The 22,015-nt window shown below is 31.0% G+C and overlaps 1 protein-coding gene across 1 annotated transcript in view; it reads left to right on the top strand.

Moving 5' to 3' along the window:
* Positions 1 to 12,350, top strand: part of LOC126887485 (probable cytochrome P450 28d1) — a 40,795-nt gene extending 28,445 nt beyond the window's left edge. The window contains exons 6-7 of the mRNA XM_050655053.1: positions 4,789 to 5,052; positions 12,090 to 12,350. Coding sequence (XP_050511010.1) covers positions 4,789 to 5,052; positions 12,090 to 12,268 — 443 coding nt within the window. The 3' untranslated portion in view covers positions 12,269 to 12,350. The remainder of the gene's footprint in view (positions 1 to 4,788; positions 5,053 to 12,089) is intronic.
* Positions 12,351 to 22,015: the final 9,665 nt, after the last annotated feature.

Raw genomic sequence — 22,015 nt, 5'->3', positions numbered from 1 at the left:
TAGTTTATTTTCTGTTAACCATTGAGTTATGTGAATAAGACATCTATTAGTTAATCTTATAAGATTATTTATATATGTCATTATATATATGTCAAGATATATATTTATATATTATCTCAGCCGAATTTAATATTGTCAGCATATATTGTCAGTCAGACACTGACAATCAGTGACAATTTGAAATTTTTGACATTACATCGGGAATATTTTGAGTTATTGATTAAATATTATTGATATAGGGCTTTACATTCACAGTCATTTGTTTCGAGCTTCTGTCATTTGTCACATAATATTAATATATCTACATCATACGTTATTGATATATACCAATGATACAAACCAAAGACGTATGGCGAAGATATATTAATATTATGTGACACATGACAGAAGCTCGAAACAAATGACAGTCGATGAAAAGCCCTATTAGTGTATTTGATAAATAATTGATTTAAGACGTGAACTTAATAAAAAGTTATTTATTGTGTATTATTTGTGGAAGATCCAAGCAGAGAATACATCAGGATAATATATTCTGTGATCCAAGTATTTTGTTGTTAAAGATGTTCAAAATTTTAAGCGTTCCATAACAATATATTATTAAAAAATCACTTTAACACTTTTCCTATTTTCTCGATTGAGTATTAGTTTTTGTTGTACAAATAAATTATTACAATCACTGAATACATAGTTAGTGAAAAAATTATCACATTTATTAACTGAATTAATAATTTGCAATTATAAAAATAACAGTTTTCCAAGAACATTCAAAACCAATCTCTTTAAATTAATGATGACATTTTCAAGTAGAATAACATTCTAGTAATATTTACATATCCATAACAGTGTGTAAAGACAGAAAAAGTAGGGATACACGTAAAATATTTGCGAATTATGTACCCATAGCCTTAAAGGTAAAATATTGCAAAACCTCTAAATTCTAAAGAACTGCTTGGATTGACATGAAATTTGGCACACATATAGCTAACAAGTCAAAGAAAAAAAGTAATAGTGTGCCGATGTGTGCTTTTGCCCTAGGGGTGAATTTCACCCCCGTTTGGGGGTGAAAAATATATGTACGAAATAAGTATTAAAATGACTAATTATAAGCCACTTTTTTTCTATAAAGTTTTTTCGCCAAGTTAATACTTTTCGAGTTATTTGCTAGTGAATAGTTTAATTTTTCTACAAAATAACCACGTTTTCAGACGGTTTTTCGCAAATAACTCAAAAAGTAAGTATTTGGTCGAAAAAAAATTCCAATCAAAAATATAGCACGTAAAAAAGTGAAAAACATAGTGTATATATTAGGTCACTATACCCAGTAGAAGTAGAGTTATAGCTAATGAAAAATAGGTTCATATTCGTCAAATTCCAAATCGGATATTTTAACGTGCCATAACCAAAAAACGCAGCACTTTTTTGGGGAAAACTCATTTTACCTTTTTTAAAGTGTTTAAAAAACGCTTATTTTTATTTAAAAAAAATATCAAAAGCATCAAAAGTAAACATGTTATACTAAAAATATAGTTGGTCCCTTTTTTGGTCAGAAATTAAGAAAATCACCCCCTAATTATCATTTCAAATGGACTTAATTATTACCACTTCACGAGTTTTTTACTCGCGTATATATTGATCATATGATCTGTAAGTATCATCGGTTCAAAGTCCCTATTATTGAAAGAGCTGTAGTTAAAAGGGCTTGAACGAGTCACTTATCACGAGTGTATGCCATTTTGAAACACCGAATCTTCACCAATTTTTGTCTTACAGAAAAAACAAAAAAAAAATACAAAATATTTAGAAAAGTAAAGCCGACTTTTTTGTTATTTAAGATTTTGATATTTTGAAAAAAACATTTTTTTCAAAATTAAAATTTTTAAAAATTTTATTTTTAAACCAAATTTTTTCAAAAATAAGCACTTTGAATCGATGAAACTTACAGATCATACAAACACAACATAATTAAAGTAACTTGTGAAGCGGTAACGATTAATTTCATTTAAGTTGCTAATTGGGAGGTGATCTTCCTGATTTTTTTTGCCAAAACAAAAGGGACCAACTATATTTTGAGGGTAACTTGCTTATATTTGATGCTAGAATTTTTTTTTATAAAAACAGAAATAAAGCTTGTTTAAAACACTTTAAGAAAGCTGTAATGTGTTTTCCCCAAAAATGCTTCGTTATTTGAATATTTCACATTGAATTATTCTATTTGGAATTTTTCGAATATGAACCAATTTTTCATTAGCTATAACTCTGCTTTTGCTAGGTATAGAGACCTAATATATACACCGTTTTTTCACTTTTTTATATGCTATAGTTTTGTTAAGAATATTTTCTTCGACAAAATGCTTACGTTTTGAGATATTTGCGAAAAACCGTCTAAAAACGTGGTTATTTTGTTGAAAAAATGAACATATTCACTTGAAAATAACTCGAAAAGTGTTGACTTAATAAAAAAACTCTATAGAACAAAAGCTGCTTAAAATTGATCAGTTAATCTATTTCGAGACTTATCTTGGACATATATTTTTTCACCCCCGAGGTGGAATGAAACTCACCCCTAGGGCAAAAGCACACATCGGCATCATATCTCTTTTTTTGTTTGACATGTTAGCTATGCGTATGCCAAATTTCATGTCAATCCAAGCGGTTCTTTAAAATTTACAGCGAAAACCGTGAAAGAATGTAGTAAAAGAGCACCGGAAGAGACCTGTACCCTGTAAATGACTCTTAATACAAGGGAGTTCGTTAAGGGGGGTCCGAAAAAAGAATATATCCTTAGAAAAACTCGAAATGATCAGACTAAGATAAGGTAAGTTAAGTACATGCAGAAGAGTGTATATTTCAAAAATCTGACGAGTCACAAAATCTCTAAAAATAGGAGGGTCACAAAGTTTCACAAAAAAAGCAAATATTTCGCGAAATGAACGTCAGATCAAAAAACTGAAAAATACGTGTTCAATATTTTTCAAATGATACCAAAGACGACCCCCACGAAGATTGGTGAGGGTAACTTTAAAATCCTAAGTTGAAACCCCGCTATATTTCGCGAAATGAACATCAGATCAAAAAACTGAAAAATTCGTGTTCAATATTTTGTAAAAATTTATCGAATGACATCAAACACGACCACCTATGTAGGTGGGGTGGGAGGTTACTTTAAAATCTTAAACAGGTGCCCCCATTTTTTATTGCAGGTTTGGATTCTTTACGTAGAAATAAGCAACTTTTATTCGAGACATTTTTTCGAATTATGGATAGATGGCGCTACAATCGGAAAAACCGATTGTTGGAAATGGAAAATTAAATTAACCCGAGAGCAGTCGCGCCGTGAGAAAAAATCTCACATTTTATCCTTTTCCGTGATAACTTGACGAAAATGTTTTCAAGATTGCTTTCCACTCGAAGGGAACCTCGAGGTAGATCGCAGTAATGCGTAGAATTTTTTATTAACTTTTTTTGAAGTTATACTTCTTTACGCGCGATATGAGGGTGAATTTTTATATGTTAAAACCTACGATCCGGGCGCATGCGCATTATAACTTTGTTCTGATTGGATGTTCAAATGACATGTCAAAAATTATCCAATATGGCAGCTGTAGCGCAGCTGTGGTTTGGACGGTTGACGGTTTGGTTATGTATGGTTGTTGCGTTTTAAAATTTGTGGGAAGAGAAACAACAAAGGTTAGTTAATAGTTATACTGCCTTTTTAAATAGTTTTCATATTATATTTTTGAAGTTATACTTCAAAATAATTTAATTTATGTATAAATCAGTCCAGAAAAGGTGTGGAAAGAATATATTAGTGTTTTTAAATATATTTTTCTACAAACGTGTTAAAAATGCAATTTTGAGGACTCCATAGGAGCGTTAAAAATGCTACTTTAAGGCACTAGTGCTTTAAAAATTTTAAGCCACTGCAGTTAAAAGTGAATTGTCAAATTGTGAAACGTCAAAATATTTATATTTCATTTATTAACATTAATATTAATAATACAACTTGCGCAATTTGAAAAAGGTGGTTTAAAAGGTTTTTTATTATAATTTTGTGTCTTTGGATTTGTCTTCCTTGGGCGTAAAATAATAAAACATCTATTTTTATATTTCACTTGTCACCGTGATGTATAATTATGTATATCTGAAAGGTAAGTAGCGTGCGGCTTGATGGCCTTGTTGGTAGAGCATTGGACCAGAGATAAAAAAATCGCGAGATTGCGGGTTCAAATCCCGGACGATTAATACTTTTTTCTTTTTTTTTTTAATATTTGGCGTTGTTAAGTTTTGGTTCATTTTTGGTAATTATTGTTAATTTTTTATATTGTAACTGTTAAGTAGGTATATTTATTTCGTGGAAATTATATTACAATAGAAGTATAACTTCTTACGTGCGTACAAAGTAAACACACATTCTTTTTTAATTTTTTTTTATTTTTTTTTTGTTGAATTTATGGCTTGGTGAGAACCAATTAGCTATACAATTTTTAGGAATAGAATTTTAGGAATTGTAAAATAGAAATTTGATTTAAATTCGTATTTAAATCTATATCGTGAGATTTTTTCACTACGCGCGACTACTTACGTTACAGAAGTGAGCGCGACTGCTCTTGGGTTAAAAAATGGAAAGTCCCCACTTAAATGGAAAACATTACTTAATTTTTTGGGTTTAGGACCTAATCTTCACAACCCAATAGGTCCCCATAACGCTCGAGTAACTGCAAATTTAGCATGCTTGCTTCCTCTACTATAATACTTTTGTTAACTTCTTATGTACTTCTCAATTTTTAGAAAGCATGAGAAAAAATTCGGTTACCTATTTTCAAGGTAAACTATGCACGGAAGAATTCACGTATACTCCAGCAAACCCAGACTATAAACAAATTAGCGTTACTCTAAAACCAGGAGATGCTATTATTTTGCCATTCGAAGGATTACAGAGTGATTCCAGACATTTTTATAATCCTGATCAGTATATACCAGAAAGGTTTTTGGACAATGAATACAATAAATTTGCCTTTTTTCCTTTTGGTATGGGACCACGTGCTTGTCTAGGTAAGTACATATATTCAGTTGTTTAATAGGATCCGTCTTTCCCTCTTCTCTATCCCAGGCAACCGAGTGACGTCAATAACGTTGAGGAAACGTCAGCTTTTGGTTGAATATATACACGTGTTTGAATATTACGTCGTATAAACGTCTTTTGTAGGTGATTTTAAATACGTAAGATTAATGACGTTAAAATACGTTTAAAACACGTTTTTATTTCAGACAGCCCAAATCCGACGTCAAAAAAGTGGGAGGAGCTTAACGAGTTAATGCTTATAATGTTCAGGGTTACCAGGTACCAGGTCTACTGATTTTTCAGTAGACCTACTGATTTTAACTCCAATTACTGACCTACTGAAATCTATCAACAATATTGGCCGTTACTACCAGGTAAATTTCTATTAAACGGGCTTTAAAAATACGAGATTATTTGGACGCGTCCGTATTATAAAGATGGCCGTAAATACCAGGTCATAATTATGATCTGGTATTATTGGATTATTTAAATAAGGAAATCTTCATATAATTGGCTTGGAGAATTTTGAAAGTGTCCGTTATTACAGGTGGCCGATTTTGACAGGTGACCGATAACACAGGTTTTACTATATTTATTTATTAATAACAGATACAAACAGGTTTCCCTACTTACATGTATCCGTATCTACAATGACAACAGTTTAGTACAACATGCACATAATGTAATAATTCGAGGTAATAGAGACAAAAAACGACAGATGTTTACCAGCAAAAACGTTAAAAATAATAATAAAAAAAAACCTCTCTTTATATATTATTCATGCAATAGACGTTTAAATAATTGCAAGTTTATTCCAAATAATTCCAGACAAGTGGTTGTTGTTAAATCGTTGTAAATTTGGCACATTTTATTAAGTGGGCTAGAAGTATTTACAAAAAATAATATGTTTCTTGGACGGGTTCTGTGATCCGGGATATAAAATTGTATTTGCCCCAAAAGATCAGGCGAGTCTATTAGGTGATTACATAGTTTATAGAGAAGAATTAAACAACGTTGAAGTCTTCTTTGCTCTAATTTTTTTATATTAAATTCTTTTCTTAATGGTTGATACGAATCATATTCTGGCGATATTTTATGCTTTTTGTAAAATAAATATTTAATAAACTTGTTTTGAATTGATTCAATTTGCCGCATATGACCACTATTTAATAAGGTACTCCAGACAATACTCCCAAATTCTAATTTGCTTCTAACAAATGAATTAAAGAGCCGTTTAATTGAGTCCATATTTTGAAATTTATATGTTACACGTTTAATAAGTCCCATCATTTTGTATGACTGAGACATAATATTTTGCACATGTAAGTTGAAACTTAAATTATTTACAAACGTAATACCAAGATCCGTCACTTCATTGACCCTATGTAAGTTATTATTTCCCATATTGTACATAAAATAACTAGGGTTTGCCTGACGACTATATGTCATGATCGTACATTTGTTCAAATTAAAATACAGTTTATTACGTATTGACCAATCATAAATCTCGTTTAAATCGTACTGTAATTGAAAATAATCATTCAAATTTTTAATTTCTCTAAATATTTTTAAATCATCCGCATATAAAAGGCACCGAGATGTAATTAAAGAAGGTAATTCATTCACAAACAGTAAAAATAATAGCGGTCCTAAATTTGAACCTTGTGGTATACCTGATTCCACCAGGAAAACCTCCGATTTATCTCCTTTATATGATACAAATTGCCATCTATCGGTCAAGTACGTTACAAAAAGTTCTAGCAATGAATTGCTTAGCCCAAAGTATAATAATTTTTCTAATAGAATATCATGGTTGACCTTATCGAAGGCTTTGGCGAAATCAGTGTATACCACGTCTACCTGGTTCTTGTTGACTATGACATCATTAATATAATTAGTAAATAATAATAAATTAGCTTCAATAGATTTATTTTTACAAAATCCATATTGTTGTGGGCATATCATTTTCTGTACATGTGCATACATTTTTTCATATAAGATGTGTTCAAAAATTTTTGCTATATAATTCAAAATTGCAATAGGTCTGTAATTTTTGCAATCATTTCGTGAACCTTTTTTATGGATAGGAGTTACCTTAGTCATTTTAAACAATTTCGGAAAATAATTATTATCTACTATTTTTTGGAAGATAATTATTAGAGGATATGTAAGGTAGTCGCGACATGCTTTAAATATATACCCCGGAATACCATCAGGTCCCGAAGAAAACTTTGGTTTTAATTTTGAAAATGCGTTATGTATATCACGCACTGTAACTTTAGTGAAACTGAGCAAAGGAGAATTATTGTGACTAGAATTAATAAAATTTAAATCGTATGTAGAAGATTTATGGTCATATATAGACTTAAAATAATCAGCAAACTCTTGGGAAATTGTTTTACTGTCAGAAATTATTTCATTGTTTCCATTAATTATATATTCAGTGTCAATACTCGCTTTCTTGTTTCTATTTACCAAATTCCAAAATAAGTTAGGGCTAGTATTGATACTGTTTTCGGCATTATGTATGTATGACTCATGCGCTTCCCTGATCCTATTTTTTAAAAGTGCTCGCAGTCTTTTATATTCAGTTACATGATAAACCGCTACATTTTGCATACCCCTATGATACTCTTTCTCCCTTTGCAAACGAATAATGTCTGGAGTAAACCACACAGGAAATTTGTTTATTCTACTCTTAGTTCGAAATCTAGGTACACACACCTCAAATATTTCATAAATTTTATGATAAAAATAGTCAACTGCAATGTCAATATCTTGTATACATCCTAAATTATCCCAGCTACAGTTCCTCAATAAATCACACAACATAGGAAAATTGGCTTTTTTAAAATTAAATTGGTTAGTTAGATTATTCATCTCATGATGATTGATTGTTCCTGTCTTTATCATGTTAAATTCTATACTCAAAACTGGATGTTTCTTATCCTCATTTGTAAATGGATAGTTATTTTTACCAACTAAAATATCAATATTACTCAAAATTAGATCTAAGGTTCGCACATCCTCATTCACAATGTTATTGAAAGACTGAAAGTTATACATACTAATTAATTCATGAATTGACAAATATTTGAGAGAAGTGTTGTTTTCAAATTTATAGTCAACACCGGTTACACAAGGTAAATTAAAGTCTCCAAAAACTAAAATAGATTTGTTCATTGTATTATCTATGTACGAAAAAAGATCAACAAAAGCTATATAATCGTTATTGCTCGACTGGGGGGGGGGGCAAATATACGTTACTAAGAATTAATTTACTTTCAAATACATCCAATTCAACGAATAGTACCTCTAATTCAGTATTTACTAAGATTTGTTTAGATTTATATTTTTTATGAACTGCAATCAGAACACCTCCGCCTCTTGCCTTACGCGTCCTTACAAGGTCCCTATCGTTTCTATAAACCACATACCTTTCGTCAAACAATTCAGAATCATTAATGTCATTACTTAACCAGGTTTCCGTCAAAGCAATAATATCAAAGGTTTCTATCAACAAACTTTGGTAAAAATCTGTCGTTTTCGTCCTTAAACCTCTCGAATTTTGATAATAAGCGCTAATTTTCATTAAAAAAACTCTGGAGCTCCATAATTAATTATACAACTTATATAAAATAATTACTTAATTTAATATCCTTGGACGCAAACCTTAAACAAAAAACCTAATTAAATACAAAACAAGTTGTTACCATATATAATACTATAATTAAAAATAAAGAAAGCAATAATTATAAGTACTGATCAATCATTAACAAAATGAGGAGTTCCTAAATACATTAAACAACTAAATATTAGTATTTAAATTATATTAAAATAAAAAAACATGTCAACCAAAAAAAGTGGAAAGATAAATGAAGGTACCAAATAGTTTGTACTAGATACTACGCAGATAATGACCAAACCTCCATCTTGTCACGTTGCCACGTTTACCATTAAGTAGCTGATTTAAAGATCTTTGTGCGACGTAATATTTTTGATACCTCCGTCCTTAATAAAGATTTTGCCATCCCTGGACCATGCATTTTGTTTACCGTATTTTTGTTTTGCTGCATTCAGTAGCTGATATTGCGGCTTCGTAAGGTTTTCACTAATAAATATGTGGGTACCGTTTACAAACTTTTTTGAAATCAAAATTTCTTTCTTCTTTAGATAGGACACCATTTCGAGTAAAACAATTCTTGGTTTATTATTATCAACCTCTCTCTTACCCAGTCGATACACATTATTGATATCATTTTCACTTAAGTTCTCGACTTTCATTGTTGAATGGATTAATTCTTTAACCACCCTAGGCAAATTATCCTGTTCCTGTTCTGGTAACCCATATATTCTGAGAGTATTACTCCGTCTAACCTGCATAATACCATCCAAATAGGCTTCATTTTTTATAATCCTATTGTCATTACTAACAACCCTACTGTCAATTTTATCTACAGTAGTTTTTAGGCAAACCAATGTCTCATCAACTTTAATAAGCCTTTAATAAGATCTTTAACAATTTTGCTGCATACCTTTTCAATTAGCATTTCCAACGTTCTATCATCGGGCAAAGATATGCTTCGGCTACGGGTTCCTTTATCCATTTTTCAAGATGTTCGTAGGAAGATACTAGATGATGTTTTTTCCAACACTGAATTATACCCACCTAAACTTTAGACACTAATGACGGTCTAATGTGACTTAGTAACAATTTTTGTGAACATTAAATTAGTAATTTGATTCAAAATATCGGAGCTCACTTTCAGACATTTACACGTGCATGCTGCGTTGCCACGTATATTATTCGTGTTTTATATTTACATGGCCTAAAAAGAATCTACTGATTTAACTGATTTTTGAAAGCAAAACTACTGAAAAAGTAAAAACTGACCTGGCAACTCTGATAATGTTGTTGACGTTTGTAAGCTTAAATTGTCATAAGAAATTTTTCATTTATTATTTGCGTGCTGTGTGTGATAAAATAACACTTTTTATTTAGATATCTAGTTGAAGAAACGTGTTAATTAAGAGATTTTTGTTCGTTTTTCTAAAGTGAGTTAGTTTAATGTAATAGTTCTTTTTGAAAACGGTTTGAGGTTATGTGTTTTGTTTTGTTTTGGTGATTATTTTCTGTTAATGAACTAATTGTGTGTTTTCGAGTTTAATTAAATTAATTTGTTAATAAATTATTTGTTACTTTATATGTTGTTTCAGTTTGGACACAGTAAGTATACCTATATAAAAAGTGAAAATTCTGTAATGTTGCATTGAGGGTACCTATTGTAATTATATGCATTTTATAGTCTCCCATTTGGTTTTACTTTTAGAATATAAGCTAAATTTAAAAGAGTTAAATGAAAAATTGCAATACCAACAAAGCCCATACGAAGAATTATTATTGTGTATTTTTAAAACCATAAAATGAAAAATAATCTAAAAAAACGACATAAAAACTACGTTGTTTATATCACGTATTTAAAACGTGATAAAAATGACGTCAGTTATGGTGAGACATACATATTTACGTGACTTTCGACTTCGAAAAAATGTGACAAACTGACGTGGTTTGGTGATAGTTATGACGTCTTTTCAACGTTTTGTAAACGTTATTTGGTTGCCTGGGATCTCTCTTTCTCTCCCCCTCTCTTTTCTTCTGTATATCTCTCTTTCTCTTTTTCTTTTTCTTTTTCTCTTTCTCTCTCTCTCTCTCTCTCTCTCTCTCTCTCTCTCTCTCTCTCTCTCTCTCTCTCTCTCTCTCTCTCTCTCTATTGTCTTCCCTCCTACGGAGTATTGAGCGCTCTTGCGTTTCTTAGCCAAAAGTGAAAGATGGCTGATTGGCTGGATCAGCCCATCCTGTTATGTTTGATTCTTTCGAAATGTCCTCTATAAGTATGTTTCATTCCTTTCTATTTCTCGCTCTCTGTTTGACCTCTCTCCATCTCAGGCCAATTCTTTTATGATTTCTTGTAACAGTCCTTTTCCAGCTGCCATCGGGTTTTTCTCTTATTCTTCCGTCTGGTTGGTATTCAAGTGCCTGCCTGGCTATATATTTTTGGTCTTTCCTTAGAGTATGCCCAATCCATTTCCATTTCCTTTTTCTTCATTCCTAGAGTGTATCCAGCAGTCTATTTGCTTTTTTTTGTCAGTTGACATATTGTAGATATTTTCTTGGACTTAAATATTATACTGGCATTGGTCTCCGGGTTACCTGGTGTTCAAGAGAAGCTTCGTCTCCTGAAGTTTTGTGAAAATTCGATAAAAAAATCTGTGCAAATTATTACTCAGGGATTTTTGGTATCGCTTAATACGAATAATGTTGGCGATGGTCTCCGAGGCACATGGAGCTTAGGATTTTGTACCGAATTTTCATAATCGTCCAAGCATGAGTACCTCCTCAGTACCAGATACGTCGGAGACCATCGCCGATATGATATTCGTGTTCAGCGATACAAAGACCTTCCAAAAAACTAGTTTGCACTGATTTTGTATCGAATTTCCATAAAACTCTATTAGGGTAAGGACCATTCTGGGCACAAGGTACCTCAGTATCTATCGAAGTCACGATGTTTGTGATCAGTGACCTCTTCTTCTTCTTCTTTACGTGCCATCTCCGTGACGAAGGTTGGCAATCATCATTGCTATTCTCACTTTTGACACTACAGCCCGAAAGAATTCAGTTGAGCTGCATCCAAACCATTCTCTGAGATTTTTTAGCCAGGACATTTTTCTCCTACCTATGCTGCGCCTTCCTTGAATCTTTTCCTGCAATAATAATTTTAGGAGTTCATATCTGTCACCACCTGTTATATCAACCAAGTATTGAAGTTTTCTTATTTTGATGGAATCCAGTATCTCCCTGCTCTTCTGTATTCTCCTTAAATGACCCCTAAAACCTCCTATTAGGAATATTGAACTCATTTCCCTCAATTGTTTCTGAATTGCAAATTTATTATTTATGTTTTATCATTTTATTATTTTGGCATGTGCATTTTCCTTGTTCAATAATGCAAATTTTTTCTTTTAGGTCAACGTTTTGCCCAGACTCAGATAAAAGTTGGGATTGCATACATTGTTAATAACTTCAAAATGAGAATAAACTCAAAAACGAAGCTGCCTTTCAAATTGGATACTTATTACTTATTTCGTCATGTCGTTGATGGAATGTGGATTGATTTTGAAGAAATTAACAAGGAAATAATATAATGTGAATTGTTAATATACATATAGGTTATTTTTTTAGTATAATCTGAAAATATAAGATTTTGATAATATATAACAATTTTAACTTACAATATTTTAATCTTCGTTCCCTTTGCGGTTATCTGTAAAAGAAAAAACAAAGTTCTATTTACTAATATCGAAACGGGAAAACACAATGTTTCATTAACAATAATTTTTTTAAATTAGGAGAAAATACAACGCTTCCATTCACCCCTGTATAATGCCATGGAAGCAAAATTTTTTATTACCGGAATAATACCAAATGATACCAATATATTCATGTACCTACAAACTGGTGCAAGAATCTTGAAAATCGGAGTACAAATAATAAAGTTATAAATTGTCAAACTTAATCAAATATTTTGGGTGACGGAATTTTGTGCCGGTGTGTATATAGGGTGAGGCAGATAACTGGACTATTAGAAATATCTCGAGAACTAAAGGCAACAGAATCATGAAAATTGGAAGAAAGGGGTTTTGAAGGATGATCTAATAAATGAAAATATTTTCATCTCTTTGCAACTTTAGGTTAGACGGGAAGTTGCTTATAACTTCGTTTTTTTAAATGGGAGACCCTGTATATTTTTACATTTTTGGATTCTCCTCAATATCTTCTTTCTTAAAATATGAGATTTTGTAATATTATACAGGGTATTTTAAAAGATATTTACGTTTTTTTATTAATTTCGTAGCAATATTCACACCCTGTAGAATTGTAATATTTTGACACTAAAAACTCTGCTTATGTTTAAGTGATTTTTAACATAGTCTATTATTGTTAAGCATCATTAGTATAGCTGATTTTGAAATTTTAGTATACAGGGTTGGTCGAAACTCGGAATGAATATTTTTTGAGTTTTCTTAGATAGAACATCCTGTATTTTAGTATTGTAGTGAAATGATTTTTCATAGTACTTTTTTATTTTATAAGTATTCCCTATACCTAACTGCCTTAATTTGTGAGTTATTGGTGATACAAGCTAAACATTAATTGCAACAAAAAATACGTAAAATTTTATTAGGTTGGCCGTGAAAATATTCAATTATTAATAATTTTTCAGAAATAAATACATATTAATCCAGACTGATTCTTAAAATTACCAATAATGGTTTAGCTATCAAAATACCTACGTAGTTAAGATTGTTGGTGCGATTAACAATTAAGCACAAATTAAAGCAGTTAGGTATAGGGAATGCTTAAGAAATAAAAAAGTACCACAAAATGTCATTTCATTACAATACTAAAATACAGGGTGTTCCATTTAAGAAAACTCAGAAAATACTCATCCCGAGTTTCGACCAACCCTGTATCCTAAAATTGAAAATATAGCTATGCTAATGATTGTTAACAATAGTAGACTATATTAAAAATCATTTGAAGGTAAGTAGAGTTTTAGTTGTCAAACTACTACAATGCTACAGGGTGTGAATATTGCTACGAAATTAATAAAAAAAAAACGTAAATAAATACGTAAATAAAAACGTAAATAAAAGTAAAACGTAATTATCGTTTAAAATACCCTGTATAACATTACAAAACCTCATATTTTAAGAAAGAAGACATCGAAGAGAACCAAAAAATGTAAAAATATACAGGGTGTCCCATTTAAAAAAACGAAGTTATAAGCAACTTCCGGTATAACCGGAAATTGCAAAGAGATGAAAATATTTTCATTTAATAGATCATCCTTCAAAACCCCCGTATTCCAAATTTCATGATTCTGTTGCCTTTATTTCTCGAGATATTTCTAATAGGCCAGTTATCTGCCTCACCCTGTATTTTTTTGGTTGCTTAAACATGTTAAAGACCTTTTAATATTGATGATGAACTTTTTCCAAATGAATTTTGATTTTTCTCCATTTTAAAAATAGATAATTTCTCCTGCAACAATCATAGTTTAAAAATATTCTGCTAACGTTAGTAATTTAGGTGATCCATAAACAGTAAGTGGGATTTATAATATAGTTTTAACCTTTTGTATGTACTTTTATTAATATGACCTCTAAATTAAAACAATTACGGCTAGTCATTGTTCCTCAGCGGACAGCGGTTAATTCTTCTGGTGTGGAAGAATAAAATGAGGTAGGTTGTGTATTTGAGCCTCATAAAAATTAAACATTTACTTCAGATTTACTTTTTAATAAAAATAAAACAAAACATATATATTTTTTTAAGAAAAATCTCTCAGAACTACAATAGTCCAGGGCGCATCTGTTGTGAGATGGACGTTGAGAGGTGACTCAAATTTTTTTGCAGAAATTGCTTGAAAATATCTCAAATAATAATATTTGAGTTATCCTCCCACTCAAAATGGCACGGAACATTGTTTAAATAATCAAAAGGTCAAAATATGAAGGAAAAATTCGATTTTTTTATTAGTTTTTTTGATTATAACTTTAAAACTGTTCATTTCTGAGAAAAATTGTACTAATATAAAAGTTGCGTAATTAAATTACCTACAATATAGAATTGGTTAAACATTTAAAAATAGTCACCCTTGTTGCAAAAGATCAATAATTGCGAAGAAAACCATACAAAAACAAGTATTCGCATTTTACGTTTTTCAACCATTTTTGCTACACTTAGGACCTTCATATTTTACCCAAAAAAACTTTATGATATATTAAAACAATACTGTAAATATCATTAAGATCGGTTTAATAGATTTTGCAAAATAAATTCTGCAATCCAGATTTCGCAAAAAAAATTCATTTTTTTTAAATGTTGCAGTACTCAAAATAAAGCAGATAGCAAGTTGAATTTTTTTTTTGCTTATAGAAGTGTACTGTACCTTTCATTTGCAATTTACAAAATTAAAATCGATTAATTACCACGGCGTCAGGAAATTTTTTAAATTAACATTAATTTTTGGTGCTACGCGCAGGACAGCGTTGTTCGATCCACACAAGTTGATTTCCACCAAAATTTTTTCCAATCTTTATCTAATATATTATTTTCTTATTCTATATTTTGTTGTATTTTAGTATTTTAATTCCACAAAAATCAAACTAATTTTCTTATTGTTTGTGAAATATTGTTTAAACAATTGCATATACGTATGTTTAAAAATAATAAACTTTTATTCTCTAAGTTAGAATATATGAACAAAGAAAGTTTTTGCTAAAAAAAGTGTTATTTCAAAAGATAGATTATGTGTTTTCATTTTGCAATAAACAAATTTATTTATTTATATCGAAATGTAATATAATCATTATCAAATGTCATTGGAATGCCCAATCAGAGCAAACTATCCGCTGTCCTGCGTGTAGCACCAATAATTAATGTTTATTTTAAAAAATTCCTGACGCCGACACAGTAAATCGATTTTAGTTTTGCAAATTGAAGATAAAAGATACAATACACTTCTATTTGCAAAAAAAATTCAACTTGCTATCTGCTTTATTTTCAGTCCTGTAACATTTTGAAAAAATGAATTTTTTTTGCGAAAGATGGATTGCAAAATTTATTTTGCAAAATCTATTGAACCCATCCTAATGAAATTTACAGTATTATTTTACTGTATCGTAATTTTTTTCTGGGTGAAATATGAAGGTCCTAAGTATAGTATAAATGGTTGAAAAACGAAAAATGCTAATACTTGCTTTTGTATGGTTTTTTCGCAATTATTGCTATTTTGCAACAAGGGTGACTATTTTTAAATATTTAACCAATTCTATATTGTAGGAAATTTAATTACGCAACTTTCATATTAGTACAACTTTTCTCGGAAACTAATACTTTTAAAGTTATAATCAAAAAACGAAGAAAAAAATCGAATTTTTCCTTTATTTTTTGACATTTTGATTATTTAAATAATGTTCCGGAACTTTTTGAGAGGGAGGATAACTCAAGTATTATTATTTAAGTTATTTTCAAGCAATTTCTGCAAAAACATTTGAGTCACCTCTCAACGTAAAAATGTACTAATATTTCTACAGGTGCGCCATGGTCTACAAGCTCATATTACGGAGACAAAATTTCTTGTCACTCGTTTATTTTTTTTATTTTATTCATACAGTAAGTATAGTTGATACATAAGATAATGTATTACATATATGACTAATATTTTTTAATCTTCGTTATTGATTCAAAAGTCTAGTTAGTTAGTTTGGATCAGAATTAAGTAAGTTCTTTTGTATTTTTTTATAAGGACTAGTTTATTGCATAAAATAAATAGATTTTGACCTCATTAACGAAAACACAAGTAATCGAAGCATTGTTTTAGTTGAATATGCATGAAGATAAAACTAGAACAGAAGAAAAGGTATGTAATTTATTTAATATAAAAAATGCTAATGGGCCTATCACACAGTCAACTCTTAGTAAAATTGCAAAGAATTTAGAGAATAAATATGGACTCGTGAAATATGTTGCAAACATTGGTTGTGTACCAAAGAATCCTGAAATGAATTTAAGGAAAATTGCAGCTAATACAAACAGTTTTAAAAGCTCTCTTTTACGTGTATACAAAATTTATAATGCCCAGGACATCAATGAGGATGATCCAGATTGCCGAATGCAGTTTTGCGACATAATGCAAGATATATGTTATCAAAATCCACGCTTCATCCGCAAAATCCTTTCTTCTGATTAAGCAATCTTCTGTTTATATGGAACAGTAAATCGCAAAACTTCAGATATCGGATCCTCCCCAAGGTCTCCAGATCTTATACCACTTGATTTTTTTCCACGGGTTTACTTACATAAACTCAAAAGTTTACATGGATCGACCATAAAATTTACAAGCTTTAAAAATACAATCAGGTTAGTAATTCGTAATATAACTCCAGAAAATGATCCATAACGTTTTAGAAGATTGCCGTCCTCAGTTTAATTATTGCTAAGAGGCAGGTGAGAGGCAATTTGAACATTTCATTTAAGCCAAAAACTAATATTAATTTGTCACGTAACTTTTTTTATCAATATAAAGCAATTTCTAGCAGTGTTCTGTAAATATAGCAATATATAACATTTTTAGAATATCAAATATTGACAAAAAGATCGAATACTTTAACACACTATTAATTGAACTTTTTGGTGTTCGTGCCCCTTATAAAAGATGTCGAGTAACAAAAAATAAAGCACCTTGGTTGACGGATGATATTAGACTTTTGCAGAAGCAGAGATCAAAGGCGTTGCAAAAATTTAAAAAAAGTAAGGATCAGGAAGATAGAGATAATTATAAACTACTAAGAAATAGAGTTGTAAACTTAACTAGAACTGCCAAAACGAACTACTTACAAAATATATGTTATGAAAAAAATTCAAATAAAACTTGGAATGCAATAAAAAATTTAAATGTTCGAACTAATAAAAACTACGATCTCCCTCCTAAATTAGCTGACCCCGAAGCTATTAATAAGTATTTTGAACAATATTTGTCCAATGTTTCTAATAAGGGTAAAAATAAAGTACAATTTTACAATAGTAACAAATTTAATAATAATCTAAATTTCGCTTTTTCGCTCACCTCACTGAATAGCATCAACTTGGCATTGCATTCCATTAAAACAAACTCTTGCGGAGTAGATAACATATCAGCGAAAATGCTTCAACTTTGTAGCCCCTTCATAGATATTTATATTCTCCATATAGTAAACTGTTGTATAGAAAAAACATATTTTCCCTATTTATGGAAAATGGCTATTGGTAAACCATTAGCCGAAAACAACAATCCTCAGACTTTCTCTGATTTACGAATTATAAGTATACTTCCAGCCCTTTCCAAGGTATTGGAAAGGATTCTATATGATCAAATATATCTTTACTTTACAAACAATAAAATACTGTCTGATAAACAATGTGGATTCCGGAAAAACTATAGCACAGCTACTGCTTTGGTAACGGTTATGGATGAGATCCTAAGAGCATCTGATAAAGGTCAAATAAGTCTGCTCGTTCTTTTAGATTTCTCCAAAGCGTTCGATACCGTAGACCATGAGTTGTTATGTTCAAAATTGCGATACTATGGGTTTGAGGCAGAGTCTGTAAACCTAATACAATCTTTTTTATTAAATAGAACACAAAAAATATCTGTAGATAACAAACAATCTACCCCAATAAATATTCTTTCAGGTGTACCCCAAGGGTCAATTCTTTCTCCATTATTGTTTTTAATTTACACTACTGATATTATTAACTCTTTACAATACTGCAGCATAGTTGCTTACGCTGACGACACTCAATTGTACCTTAGTTTCGATAAAGAAGATTTATTTAATGCTTTGGATAAAATTAATTCTGATCTTGAAATAATAAAAGAACTCTCTGACGAACACAACTTAAAACTTAATTCCACCAAATCAAAACTATTATGTATCGCAAATGAAGTCCAACGTCAACTTGTAAAAAACAATTCAAGCATAAAAATCGATCATGTTAGTTTACCATTCACAGCCTCAGCTAGAAACCTTGGAATTATATTTGACGAAAATCTAAGATTTCAGGAACATGTCAAAAACATTAACAAAAAAGCTTTTTCATCATTGAAACTCATTTTTATGAATCGTCACATTTTAAGTAAAGACTTAAAAAAGCTTCTTTGTGAGAGCCTTGTCCTATCTCATTACTCTTATGGTGATTTTATTTTTATGCCCTGTCTACTGGAGGCGGAGAAGAATAGGATACAGAAAATGCAAAACTCCTGTTGTAGACTGATTTACGGGATTAGAAAATATGACCACATTTCACATAAAATAAAAGAATGCGGTTGGCTTAATATGAAAAATAGAAGCACATATCATCTGAGTAACTTTATTCACAAGTTACTTCTGATTCCAAACACCTCCACTATCCTTAAACAAAAGCTCGTCCGAAGAAAGGAAATCCATATGCGAGACGTGAGATTGAAAGACACTTTCACAATGCCACAACACAGATCAGCCTGGTTCCAAAGGAGTTTTACCTACAACGCAGTAAAGCTGTATAATTCAATTCCTCATAATATTAAACTATATTCAATTAATCAGTTCAAGTATAAATTTCGTTTATATCTTTTTGATAAACAATAACATTGCTTAACAATTATGTTGTGCATTGAGCTTCATGGACATATTTTTGGTTGGGCTGTTTTGAAAGAATTTTTTCCCAATGATGAGTTTGAAAAAAAATATTTTTTTTGAGTACTTGGTTAATATTTAGTTTTTTTCCCCACCTTTTTTTGTAAGTTAGGTTCATTTTTAATTAGTTAGTTTAGGTTTATTTTTAGATTAATTAGAAGCGTCGGGGATTAACATTTGGTTAAGTAAGAGTAGCTTTAGCTAGACTTCGCCAGATGTTATCCCAATAGGGTTTAACTTTTTTGCTTTTGTTCTATATTCTTCAATGTGCTGTAACTATATGCTTATTTGTTTTACATACCAAATGAATAAAAAGTGTTTATTATTATTATTATTATTATATACCCTGTTCTAAAACCAGGAGCAGTAAACAGAAAAGACAGATTCACACCCAAGAAATTCACTAGAAAAATCACCAAATACATCTTCTTTTTTGGTTGATCATGTCGGCGTTCGACGGTAATCCATAAATATTACACCTATTATACCTACTAATACGTCACTAAAGACTTGTACAACTCTTTAGCGACTCTAAAAACAACTGTTTTTTTATATTAAAGCAAACTAAAAATCTAAAGATAAAAGGAATAATGCAGAAAACACAAAAAATCGGCAATATAACTTAATTAAACTTAAATGCCAATGGTGTCAATATTTCATAATTTAGTGGAGTAAGCGTTCCTGAGGTTGGACCAATTACAAACAAGCATTAAGGCGCGGTAAATTTGAATTACTCTTCCTAGTTTAAGAACACGTTATAGTGAAATTTAAAAAATATTTTTTCCCAATACATATTACAAAATTCAAAAGCAAGGATATCTATTGTTAAATAATTTTTATGGGGAGAATTTGGAGAATTAATTTTATGTCAAAGACCACGAGATCCTAAATTTACATCGCCTTGTATATAGCCAAAATTTGTAAATAAAATAATTTAGCCGTAAGCAGTGTTTCGTGGAAGACTAAAAGTTTGGTACTAAAGTTTCTACGAACGGATTTAAACATTTCAAGACAATGAACGGTCCAAATACGGTCCTTTTGGGAAGTTAATGTGCCGCGTTGGAGTGAACAATAGACCATGTTTCTAAATGGTTTCCTAGAAACAAATGATGGTAAACAATTTTGTTTATTTTAGAATAGAGGGTTTTTCTAGAATGTAAGTAAAATTTCATTTTAATATCTCCTGGGTATTGACACGACATAAAATTTGTATACAATACTATTTGTTCTTAACCCTACGTTAGGCGCGTCGTTATTGCTGACAAGCTTAGGCGCGTGGTCTACGATTGTAGACCAATAGTTTTTTGTCGTACAATACCGGATTTTTACAAAATTAACAAATTAGGGGTTAATAACATGTTTATTTATGTTCGCACTTTGATATTAGATATGTTTTGTTCCTTGGCTTTTCTCATTTTGACAGTGGCAAAATTAAAAACGAGGTCATGATTTTTTGGGTCTAGTTTCGCAAGTAAATGAAAATGGTCACAAAAATAAGCATTATTTAGTAAAAAACACAAATATTTTTTATATTTGAACTTATTGAATGACCAATAGGGATAAATAATAAAGAATAGAACTAAAAAGTAAAAAAAGAACAAAACTATTAAAGGGTCAATGTGGCACAATTTTAGTCCGTCAAACCTTCAGTGCAAATATCCCCAAAATTATCCTTGAATGCAAATGTGTCACATCTTTGGCATGCCCTGCTTGTTGACATATTGCAAATTCACATGCACAAATACAATATCGTCCCAAGTAATTTGTTGGAATATTAGGGGAAGGGGGTACGACTTCTTGAACTCCGAGCAGTTCGCGAGCTCGTCGTCTAAGTTCTTGTAGCAGGGAAGGCATAGTTGATCCATATTCAATTTGCTGTTTGATTAGTTCCCATGCTAAGTTTTCAATGAAGTCGCTTCTTGAAACATTTTCATTTATGTTATAAGCTTTATATACACAGCAGGCTACATATTAGCTTTATATATACAACTAAAAACTGGAACGCGCTTAGTCGCGTGGTCTACGGTTGTAGACCAGTGCTCTTTGAATAATGGTAAAAAAATAATGCAAACAGATCGGCGGCGTTTAGCAAACTGAAGAGTAAGTTGGAAGTATTAGTGACAGCTACTAAGCGGGATGGGGGCGTATGTGCAGTTTTATGTAATTGGCGACCACTTAAAGGAGAGTGGTCTACGATTGTAGACCACGCGCCTAACGGAGGGTTAAGAAAAAAAAGTAGGGATATGATGTATGGAGAATGCTTGTGATTGGCGAGGAGATCGATGGAGGGAGAATAGAGTGGTTGATTTTCGGATTGATGAGGGAAAAAGAATTCACTGTGTAATTAAGAACGGAAGCAACCAGTCCAGTTTGAAAGTAGTATTTTTGTGTAAAGTGGTTAATTTGGTGGCCGTGGAAGCAGATTCGTGTTGAGACGAAATCGTGATCAAGTCGAGAAGTACAAACTAGTTGTGTCCGAATAGATTCCAGTTTCTGTCTGGAACGAGTAGCCGGTTTATATCAACTTGCACGAGATATCGAGCTCAGAGAAGAAATCTTGGAATAATAAAGAATGATATTGTTTGTATCAAGTTAGAGATTTAATTGAGGAGAGAATTCGAGCGAGTGCTGTTTTTTATTTGTGAAAGAGTTTGAAGGAGAAGGGCAGCC

The sequence above is a fragment of the Diabrotica virgifera genome, chromosome 6, assembly GCF_917563875.1.
Source record: "Diabrotica virgifera virgifera chromosome 6, PGI_DIABVI_V3a".
Taxonomy (NCBI): Eukaryota; Metazoa; Arthropoda; class Insecta; order Coleoptera; family Chrysomelidae; genus Diabrotica; species Diabrotica virgifera.
Note: the sequence above shows the minus strand (reverse complement) of the source record. Positions and strands in the feature narration are given on the sequence as shown.